The following is a 10,780-nucleotide window of genomic DNA, read 5'->3' as shown; positions in this document are numbered from 1 at the left end:
TAAATATAATTAAACTTAAATTTAAACATAAAGTATTATATTCATATATTTTTTTAATAATTATATATACTTTATCAACTTGATAAAAAAATTTATTAGATGGATATCAATTTATAATTTATTTTTATTAAAAATTAATATTTTTATAAATTTTATTTATATTATTTGTCAACATTTCTAATTTAGTCTTTTTGTTAATTTTTGATAATTTATTAATTTTTTTAAATCAAACACATAACTATATAAATGATAACTTAAAACACACTTATTTAAATATATTATTAACTTAAACACTAATAAATTTTAAAATTTTACATAACTTTTAAATAAAAATGCTTAAAAAGCCATTTTAAAAAACAGTAAGCCAAACAACCTCTTAGTTGTTGCTAAGCCAGAGTTTATAAAGAAATACTGATCACCAGAGAGGACTTGCCCTAAATCGGAGGTGGAAGGGTACACGAAGAAAGCTACTAGGCGAGGGTCTCGTGACATCTGAAGGCGAGAAATGGGCGAAGCTCGGGGAAATGGCCCATCATGCTTCCTATGCCGAGAACTTGAAGGTAAATTAGTAAGATTTCTATTAACACAGATATTAATTTGATCTTCGACTATCAGTAATAAGTGATAAACTGATAGTAAAGTTGCTGGTTTACGACTAAAAGATTACCATATTTCATTGATTCCTGCAAAACTGGAGAGCTGTATAGGAGTTAGCATTGTTCAATTAGAACTGAATTTTGAAACCGAAAAGATTTAATTTTATTCAATTTTTTGAATTGACCTAAATAAATGATTTTTTATGAAAATATGACGAGGTTTTAAGTTATTTATGAAATTGACACTGCAATAAACTCTGTTTTTGATGTCTATCACAATTATTTGTTAAAATGTCTTAAATTCATATTGAACTTTCATGACATGGATTATCTTAAATCAAATTTGGTTATTTTGGTTAAATCGGTTTTATAAGATTTGGTTTGGTTTGGTTTGGTTTTGTTATATATGAGTTTGGTTGTCGAATTACTTCATTACAAATTGAAATAACGAAATGATGACCCCTAGAACCTCATGAACTGGGGATGCTCTTGATTATCTGCATTATTTTGTAACTGTATTTGGAACAAAGACTGCGTAACAAATGCATTTTTTTGAGGGTTTTGATGGACATTGACTATGAATTGCTAATAGAAGCAAGGCTACATGTTTGCTAGCTATGCATGTAGAATATGGTCCCAGATATGATTTAGACTGTTGAGAGATGATGCTGGAAAGGTGGAAGCATCAAGAAGGCGGCAAAGATACTGAGGTGTTGGGAGAGTTCAGGTTATTAGCATTAATGGAAGTTATTTCAAGGACTGCCGCCTTTGGGAGCAATTCTTCCGAAGGGGAAGGCATCCTTGAAATGTTGAAGAATTTGACTGCCATAACATCAAGAAATGATCTCAAAATCAGGCCTCATGTTGTCAGGTGAATTCACAGGAAGACGGACGGATTTAAATGTGAGCTGCAGCTCAAGATAACACACAACAAAAATTAAAATTTTAAGATAAAAGTTCAGCCCAAATCCACTTCAATCCAAATTCAATTGAGCCCACCCTCAACCCAGCCCAGCCCACCCTAAAATGCCGCCCCTGGTCGAAGCCATGCTTTCTCTATTTTGGAGCATTTATAGAGGACTTTCAAATCCCTAACCTTGAAGTATGATGAAGTCTCTCAAATTGTCAAGGCAAGCCTGCAAAGGACTAAGTGATGTAGTGTTCCCGAAACTCAAATTTCTAAAATTCTCCAACTTATTTATTTGTGACGGTCAATTTCCCAAACTTGATCGTTTATTTATTTTTAGATGAATGTTTTTTTCTCAAGGAGGTCCCATCTGAAATAGGGCATATATTGACACTAGAGATGATTGTGGAATGCCCAAAAAAGAAATAGAAAACATTAAAGAGTGATGTGGAGATCTGTTTGGGAGCCACGTACGTGATTTATACCCAGCCAATTCACATAATCACCGATTAATGATATGATAATAAATAAATACCAAAGATGACCCAAATCCACTCTAATCGACTCTCACTAATGATAATGAACGTCAATGTAAAAAATATGATACTCTTTAACAATTATTTAACAATGTCCTGCTGATCTAAGACTTCCTAAGCCGCCATCTCCAGCAATCGAAGTTGACTACTGCCATTCAAACCTTAAAAAATCGACGTTGAAAAAAATTATTTAAAATGAGAGCAAATATAACTCAGTCAAACCATCGTATTAAGATCGTTTGTTTTCTCCGACGTTATCCCCTCGATCTTCTAAGCGGGACGTCTCCCCCCCGATCTTCTAAGGTACCTGGTACCCTGCCTCCGACCTTGCGAGGCTCATCTTCTTCGCCAAGGGCGTTCAACCTTGCGACGCCCTTTTCTCCGCTACACTGGTAAGAACACTTATTGCTGAAAAGAGACTGCTTATTCGGCTGCTACTCTGCGCCTTCTTTTTGGTTTTTTGCAACAACAATTTCAGATCTCATGGCCTTCCTTTCCAAGCACATAATGAGTAGTGATAACTCTCTAAGATTATGTCAGTTCCGAATCCAATTTACGTATTCCATAGACAGACCTTGTTTGACTAGAATCTGTTTTCACCACAACATAAATTTTACTTCATAGTCTATTGTAAGTTCTAGTGTTGTTATCCTCTTTCAATTTGTTCGCGTTTATTTCTATTTGATTTTTGAAAAATCAAATTCCTAAATGATTTTTGACCGTGCTTTCAAGTTTCAAGGCAATGGGTATGTTTAGTTGAATGCCAAAGTTAGTTTACTTTATGCACATTATTATTTGATTCTTTTCAGAAGCAGCCAGGTATCTCATTACACTCTGGGATTTGAAAGAAGTCCCCTCTCCACCCCCTTCCCAAGAAAACGAGTAGACACAGTGATGGCTGAAATTGCAGTCAATTCTCTTATGGAGAATTTGAAGCAGTTGTCAAATAGCAAGATGTTTATGATTCTTAGAGGGAAGGATCGAATTGAATCTCTTTACAACAGTCTTGGACTTTTGAGAACTTTCCTTCAAGATCAGGACCAAAAGCTTCATGAGCACAAGGAATTGAAGAATTTGGAGAGACGAATTAGAGATGTGGTGTATGCGATAGAAAATACCATTGATTGGATTGTATTTGATGCTATCTTGAACAAGAAGTCCAAGAACATGGTTCTTATATCTCATAGGATCAAGGCAAAGAAGAAGATGAAGGCGAATAGAATTCGTTTGATCTTTGATGACTCACTAAACGTTGACTATTTCAAGGAAGAGATTAATGCCATCAAGAGGGAGGTTATTGAAATTCTTGAGGAACAAAGTTATAACATGAGAACCTTAGACATTGGAAATTTACCAAAAACAAATATACCGAAGTGGGAGGAGGAAGAAATGGTGGGTTTTGTTGAGGAGGTGAGCATCATATTAGAGGATCTTGTTGGAGAAAGAAAGCAGCTAGAGGTTATTTCAATTGTTGGGATGGCTGGGCTAGGCAAAACCACTCTGGCTGAAAGAGTTTATAATGATCCTCTTGTTAAATATCACTTCTCTATTCGTGGATGGGCATATGTTTCTCAAGAGTATAACAAGGGAGATTTTTTGCTTCGCCTCTTGAGTTCATTTTTTCAAGATGCAAATGACATTCGTCAAATGAGTGAAAACGAATTGGCCCAAATGTTGTACAAATGCTTAAAGGGAAAGTTATACTTCATTGTGATGGATGATATATGGGATGGCAAGGTCTGGACTGATTTGATGAACTGTTTTCCAAATGACAATAATGGAAGTAGAATTTTGTTTACTAGCCGACAGGAAGATGTGGTTTCGCATGCCAATCCTCGGAAACCCCCTTTTTTTCTACGATTTTTAAATGATAATGAGAGTTGGGATTTGTTACAAAACAAGGCATTTGGACGAAAAGAAACTTGTCCTCCAGAGCTCATGGAGGTAGGCCGAAAAATAGCACACAAATGCCAGGGATTGCCGTTGGCAATTATTGTGGTGGCTGGAATTCTTGCAAGCAAAGAGAAAAGGCGTGATTACTGGAATCAAGTTGGGGAAACCATGAATTCGTGGATAGCTGGGGATCCACAACTATGGATGAAAACACTATCACTGAGTTACTCGTACTTGCCTTATCACTTGAAGCCGTGCTTTCTCTATTTTGGGGTATTTTCGGAGGACTTTCAAATCCCTGTTTCAAGATTGATTTGGTTGTGGGTTGCTGAGGGATTTATTCATGCGATGGAGGGAAAAAGCTTGGAGGATGTAGGAGAGGAGTACTTGATGGATCTAATTAGTAGAAGCCTTGTATTAGTTTCTGTAAGAGGGTTTGACAATGCCATAGAAGCCTGTGTTATCCATGATTTAGTGCGCGACTTTTGCCGAAGAAAGGCTGAGGAAGATTGTTTCCTGGCGAATGTTTCTCATCAACATTTTCTCTCTTTGCCTTATACTTCAAAGCACTTTTTGTTGGGTGCACGTCGTCTGATCATTCATCGTTCAAATTTTGAACGTATTTTCTTAATCCCTCCTTCACTGCATGTCCGCTCATTTGTGTGCACTCAGTCATGGGTTCGGGGTAAACTAGCACATCTTGAATTCCTTTCTGAAAGTTTCAAACTTGTTAAGGTTTTGGACATGAGCTCAATTGAGTTTTATGAGTACCCCGGTGTGATGGAACTACTACTTCTCTTGAAGTACGTGGCCTTTTCTTTTCGGTTGTTTGGAGAAAGAACCATCCCCGATTCAATATGTGACCTTCAGAATTTGGAAACTCTTATCATTCACAGTAAATGGGATGGGATTGTAAGGCGTGAATCTATGTTAGTTATTCTTCCTAAATTTACAAGCAAGATGGTGAGCTTGAGGCATCTCTGTCTTACTGGGGCAGCAAGTTATAAAATCAAACGGCTAGTTTCCCCAGTTCCTTTCTTATTGAAAAACCTACGAACTCTGTCATTGGTAGATCCAAGCTCTTGTAAAGATTTCCTTGCAATGACTCCACATCTTCGGAACCTCGGGTTTAGGGGGGACATGGTACGGAACAAGTGTTTGACATTTCCTGATCTAGACTTTCTAAACCACCTCCAACAATTGAAGTTGTCTAATACTGGATCTTCTTGGTTCTCAAATGAGTTGGGAAGTGTGAAATTGCCCACAAATCTTAAGAAGCTGACTCTGGAGGGGACCTATTTGAAGTGGGAGGAACTACTGCGTCTAAGTGAGTTAGTCCCGAACCTGGAGTCTCTCAATTTGTCAAGGGGTGCCTGTGGTGGACGACAGTGGGAAGTAAATGACGTGGTGTTCCCCAAACTCAAATTCCTAAAATTCTCCCACCTACATGTCGAAGAGTGGATTGTTTGTGATGGCCAGTTTCCCAGCCTTCAGAATTTAGCCTTGGATGAATGTTTTTTTCTCAAGGCGGTACCATCTGAAATAGGGAACATATTGACATTAGAAATGATTGAGGTGCGCGGCTGTGAACCCCGTGTTGAAAATTCTGTTAGGCAAATTGTGGAAGAGCAAAAAAGTATGGGCAAAACACTAGTGTGCAAAATATTCTGATTCCGAGTCTAATTTACAGTGTCCGTAGATGGACCTTGTTTCTGTTAGATCTGCTTGCATCACAACTTCAATTTTGCTTGTGTCTGTTATTAATTGTTCTTGGGATTACCGTCATTGTGCGCCCCTGCCACGTGTTCCCTCGATTTCGGTAGAGGAAGTAGATTACAGGTGGAGACTTTATCTTATTGTGCAGGGCAAGAAGTCAAATCCACAACCTACTGATGCGAATCTCAACTTATCATAGCCCAACTACTTAACCTGTATCTTAGAGGCCTGTTATTAATTGTTCTAATTTACAGACTCTATGGATGTACCTTTATTTTATTTTCTTCTACTTTCATTTGATTTATTTTTGGAAAAATAAAACCAAGTGAATAAATGAAAATTCCAAAATGATTTTTGATTTTGCTTTCATGGGGATGGCGTATAGTCAATGGCAACACTAGTCGGCTTTTGTACTCCAGTTTTTTATTACAATTTTTTAAAGCAGGTATCTGATTACAATTTGGGTATTGAAAGAGAGCCTCCACTCTACCTGGACTACCTCCTTACCAAGAAAACCAGTTGACATAGTGATGGCTGGCTGACATTGCAGTCAGTCAGTTCTCCTATGGAGAATTTGAAGCAGTTATCAGATAGCAAGATGTTTTACATTCATTGGGATTGCCTAACTGAATCTACTTAGTAAGATCTGTTGGAGACAACCGAAGTATAGTGGACAAAAGAATTGAAAAATGAAGGGAATGAGAAGTAGAGCTGCTGCTCCTCCTCTAATAATTTCTATCCTTTTTGTGATTTTTAATCTCTTAATTTTCAGCACTCTTCCACAATCCGTATATACATATTAGTGCTCAGAGGACTCTAGATCATCTAAGATGCATATATGCAAGTAATAGGATATCTTACCCCGAACCACCTTCTACAATGAACTATGCACCTAATAAAGATGAATCATGAACCTGAAAAATTACAAATTAATTAACTCTCACATATTTCCCCCTCTTAATTTGTAATTTTCAGCAACTTTTTGAACTTTTCAAACTTCTCTGAAGTTATTGGCTTTGGCGAGCATATGTCTGGGTTGATCATGAGTGTTTATGAATTCCAGCTTGACGTCTTCTTTATTCACCAAATCACGGATGAAATGATGACGAATTTTCATGTGCTTGCTTCTTGCATGAAAAATTGGATTCTTATTCACAAGCTACTTCTATGGCTGACTTATACTTGGTTTCAGCTGGAGAAAGTGTCATTGTTTGTTGTTTCTTAGAACTCCATGAAGTCATTTTTGTGCTTAGGCAAAAAATGTATGTTTACGTGCTTTTTCGATCATTTAAACAACTTGTCTAGTCACTATCAGTATAGCCAATTAGCTCTTCTTCTTTCTCGGCTTGATACTTTATTTTAGTAACTCGAAGATAGGGTAGGATTCTCTTTGCAGGAACATAACAAAGATTGCTAGGCTCATTCATGTATCTGGATACCATGTTAATTGCTTGCACAATTATCAAGTCTTGTGTGAGTTACATAGAGCAACGGACCAACCAAACTTCTGTACGTGCTTGCGTCCACCTTCTTGACTCCATCATCTAGCCTTAATTTTTCATTCAATGCCAAAGGAGTAGATACTGGTTTGCAGTTCTCCATTTGAAATTTCTTCAGCAAATCTTCAATATATTTTTCTTGAGTGAAAAATTTCTCCCTTGGACTATTTCACTTGAATGCCAAGAAAGTACTTCACTAGACCCAAGTCTCCTTTGTTTGCATAAAACAATGGTTTACCTGGGCTTGTCAGCCATTCTGCATAAAATAGCTGTCAATTTTTCTATTCCATGCTCTTGGTGCTTGCTTAAGATCATGGAGAGCTTTTCGTAGGCAGTAGACCTTGTTTTCTTGCCTTTTGATCTCATAGCCCCCTGGTTGCTCTACATATACTTCTTCCTTCAAGCCTCCATTAAGAAATGCAGATTTCAAATCAAGTCGAAAGACATATGACTTCATATGGGCAGGTATGGCTAGCATTATTCAAATGGTCTCCAAGTGCGTCACTGGAACAAAAGTCTCACTGAAGTTAATTCCAAGTTTTTAAGCATATCCTTTAGCAACGAGTCATGGCTTATGCTTTTGGATGCTACTATCTTCATTGAGCTTTGTTTGAACAGCCGTTTTATGTTGATCACATCTATACCATCACGAAGATTTATGAGCTCCCAAATTTTGTTTTTCTCAATCATGGCAATCTCTTCATTCATGGCTTTAATGCAAACATCTTCTTTAGCTTCTTCAATACAATTTTGTGACTCACATGCAAAGAGTGCAAATTGTTGAGCCAACTTGATTATATTAATTAAGTTTTAATGATTAATAAAAAAAAGAATTTTTAATATACAAATTATAGTATTTTTGGTGATTAACAAAAATAGTATTTTTGTTAAATATATTAATTATAATATTGAATTTTTTTAATTAATTTATAAAATATTTTTTATAAGATATATATTACAAAAAATATTATTTTCTATTTAAAAAATATTTTAAATATTTTTTAGATTAATTTATAAAATATTTTCATAGAATATGCATTATCAAAAATATTATTTTCTATTAAAACTATTTTAGATTAATTTTATAACATATGTATCTTTAAAAATATTTTAACAATTAGGTGCATGGGCTTAGATTTGAACCCAAGACCTCCACTTAATGTTTACCTTTGTTTGCAAATTGAACTACAAGCTTCTTTAATTATATATGTGCACATATTAAATTTAAGCTATATTAAATTTTTCTGTCCATAACGATCAAATTTTTTATCGTTGGAAAAGTGTCCAAAATGCCTATAAATACCCCTTAAATTTATTTTTTGAGTATCTAAATGCTTCCATTGCATATCCAAAGCACCTAAAAGCTTTCAAATGCTCTTAAGAAAAGTATCCAAGCAATCCAAGACTCTCGAAATATTATTGCACATCCATCGAAGAGCCATAAGGTAAGAAATGAAAAATTTTTCAAGTCTTCTACGACAAATCCGAACTTCTCCATTTGAGATTACAAATTTATTTATTTATTTAAATGTTATTGCCTTGTATAGTTTATCCTTAATTGCATATTTGTGTTCAAGTGTGAACAGATTATTTGTAATATTTAAATTATCATTGTGGATTATATGGGTTTTCTAGAATCATTAAAATCTATGGGAATATAGTTTCCACAGTAAGTTAGGAGAAAAATTTGGTGCAGTGGCTGTTTAGAATTCGTTATGATCTAGGTGTGTATCTAGTTTTCAAGGTGAGCTAGTGTGAAAATCTTGGTGAAATTATTTTACTGGAATTCCAAGAATGATTAGACCTTGAGAGAGTGAACTAGGTGTGTGTGAAGACATCCAACTACTATAAATTGTGTTGTGCCTCATTGTATTTATTTTTGTTATATCTTGTATCTTACATTTATTATTAATCTCAAATATAATTTAATATATTTATCAAATATATATATTTTTAATAAATCATTAATCAAGAATATTTATTAAAATTGAGAAAAATTTTAATCACTCAATTCACCCCACTCTTAGACATTAAAGAGGATGTGACTTATGATGAGATGTATATTTGTATTTTGAATTGCAAGAAGAAAGTACTTTGAAATTGAAATATTCCTTACGTGAGGGTTTAATAGCAACGCCACGAACCAGACGATGCTACATGGGAACTAGAAGAGGAAATGAAGCGCAACTATCCCTAGTTGTTTGAGTGACCAGGTATGAAGGAAAATCAAATTCTTTTAAGGATGGAGGATTTGTAACGGCTCATTACCAAGGTCTGAATTTTAGTAGCATTTAAGTATATTTGGTGTATGTTTATAGTGTATAAGAGGATGAGGTGGTTGCAAGTAGCAGCTGTCAACAAATCCTCTCAACCCGTCGATCGATTGATGAAGTTGTCAACAAATTACATTGAATCCGTCGACTGATTGATGAAGCTGTCGACAGATTGAATTGAAACTATTGACCGATTGTTACCGAGTTCAGCTTCCCAGGCCACTTTCAAGTCAATCAGGCGGTGGTGAAGCTCGGTGGGTGCTTCTAGAAGACTTTGGCATATGTAAGGGCATTCCTATATCATCTAAGGGGCTATATAAATAGAAAGAAGAGAATGGAAAGACAGGAAAAAGCAATTGGTCGAGCGAGATTAGGCAGAAGGAAGGAAGAAAAGAAGAAAGAAATGAAGAAAATGAGGCATCAACTTAAGGCAAATTCTTTCTGGCAACCCGTCAATCGATTGATGAAGTTATTGACAATTTGCATCGAATCCGTCAACTGATTGATGAAGCTGTCGACAAATTGAATTGAAATTATCAACCGATTGTTACCGAGTTTAGCTTCCCAGGCCACTTTCAAGTCAATCAGGCGGTGGTGAAGCTCGGTGGGTGCTTCTAGAAGACTTTGGCATATGCAAGGGCATTCCTACATCATCTAAGGGGCTATATAAATAGAAAGAAGAGTAGGGAAAGAGGAAAAATCAATTGGCCGAGCGAGATTAGAAAAACGAAAGAAGAAAAGAAGAAGGAAATAAAGAAAATGAGGCATAACTTAAGGCAAATTCTTCCTCTATTTTAGGCAAGTTCCTCTTCTCTCTTGCCTTCTCTGCGATTTGAATTCTCTATTTTCTAGGGTCTTTTGGATCTCTTGAGTTGTGAGTTCTTTTAAGGGGCAATCTTATTGTATTTCTTTTAAGAGCTTGAATAAGGTTTGATTCTCCCTATGTTTCTTCATGGAATGATGCCTAGGCATGTTAGGGTAGGCTTTAGTTGGATGCATGCATGTATGCTGGCTTGTGTGATTTGGGACCTTTATGTTTGTAATGCCTCACTTTTCCCGAGCATTAAATAACATAGGAATTTCGAGAATATATATTTTTTTTGATATAAATCATTTCCCGACAATCCCGTTCTACCTTCTCAGCTTACCAAAATAAAAATCAATAAGTTGAGACAGGTAATCATCATAAATGTGGAAACATAAAATCGAAACCTAATATGGTACATAATCAATTTTATTTTATAACGATATAAGAATCCGTACCATTACATCATATCTTCAAAAGCCTTAACACATAAATACATGGATACTCGTTTCCCGAGATATTAATTAAGCACCTCAGGTGCGATCTAATGATACT

At 35.7% G+C, this 10,780-nt stretch overlaps 1 protein-coding gene across 3 annotated transcripts in view; it reads left to right on the top strand.

Annotated features, from left to right (window-relative positions):
* The window catches only part of LOC127809947 (putative late blight resistance protein homolog R1A-10), a 57,152-nt gene that overhangs the window by 12,133 nt on the left and 34,239 nt on the right, over nt 1-10,780 (top strand). Inside the window, exons 1-2 of one of the 3 annotated variants that reach the window (XM_052349138.1) lie at nt 417-560; nt 2,849-6,015. The exons of 1 other annotated variant lie outside the window; for it this stretch is intronic. In XM_052349138.1, the coding sequence (XP_052205098.1) occupies nt 2,934-5,603 (2,670 nt within the window). In that variant the 5' untranslated portion in view covers nt 417-560; nt 2,849-2,933 and the 3' untranslated portion in view covers nt 5,604-6,015. Of the gene's footprint in view, nt 1-416; nt 561-1,292; nt 2,432-2,848; nt 6,016-10,780 lie in introns of those variants that run through there. One more of the 3 variants, XM_052349140.1, reaches the window with a different exon arrangement.

Source organism: Diospyros lotus, chromosome 9 (genome assembly GCF_014633365.1).
Source record: "Diospyros lotus cultivar Yz01 chromosome 9, ASM1463336v1, whole genome shotgun sequence".
Classification (NCBI taxonomy): domain Eukaryota; kingdom Viridiplantae; phylum Streptophyta; class Magnoliopsida; order Ericales; family Ebenaceae; genus Diospyros; species Diospyros lotus.
This window is presented reverse-complemented; position numbering and strand designations above follow the sequence as displayed.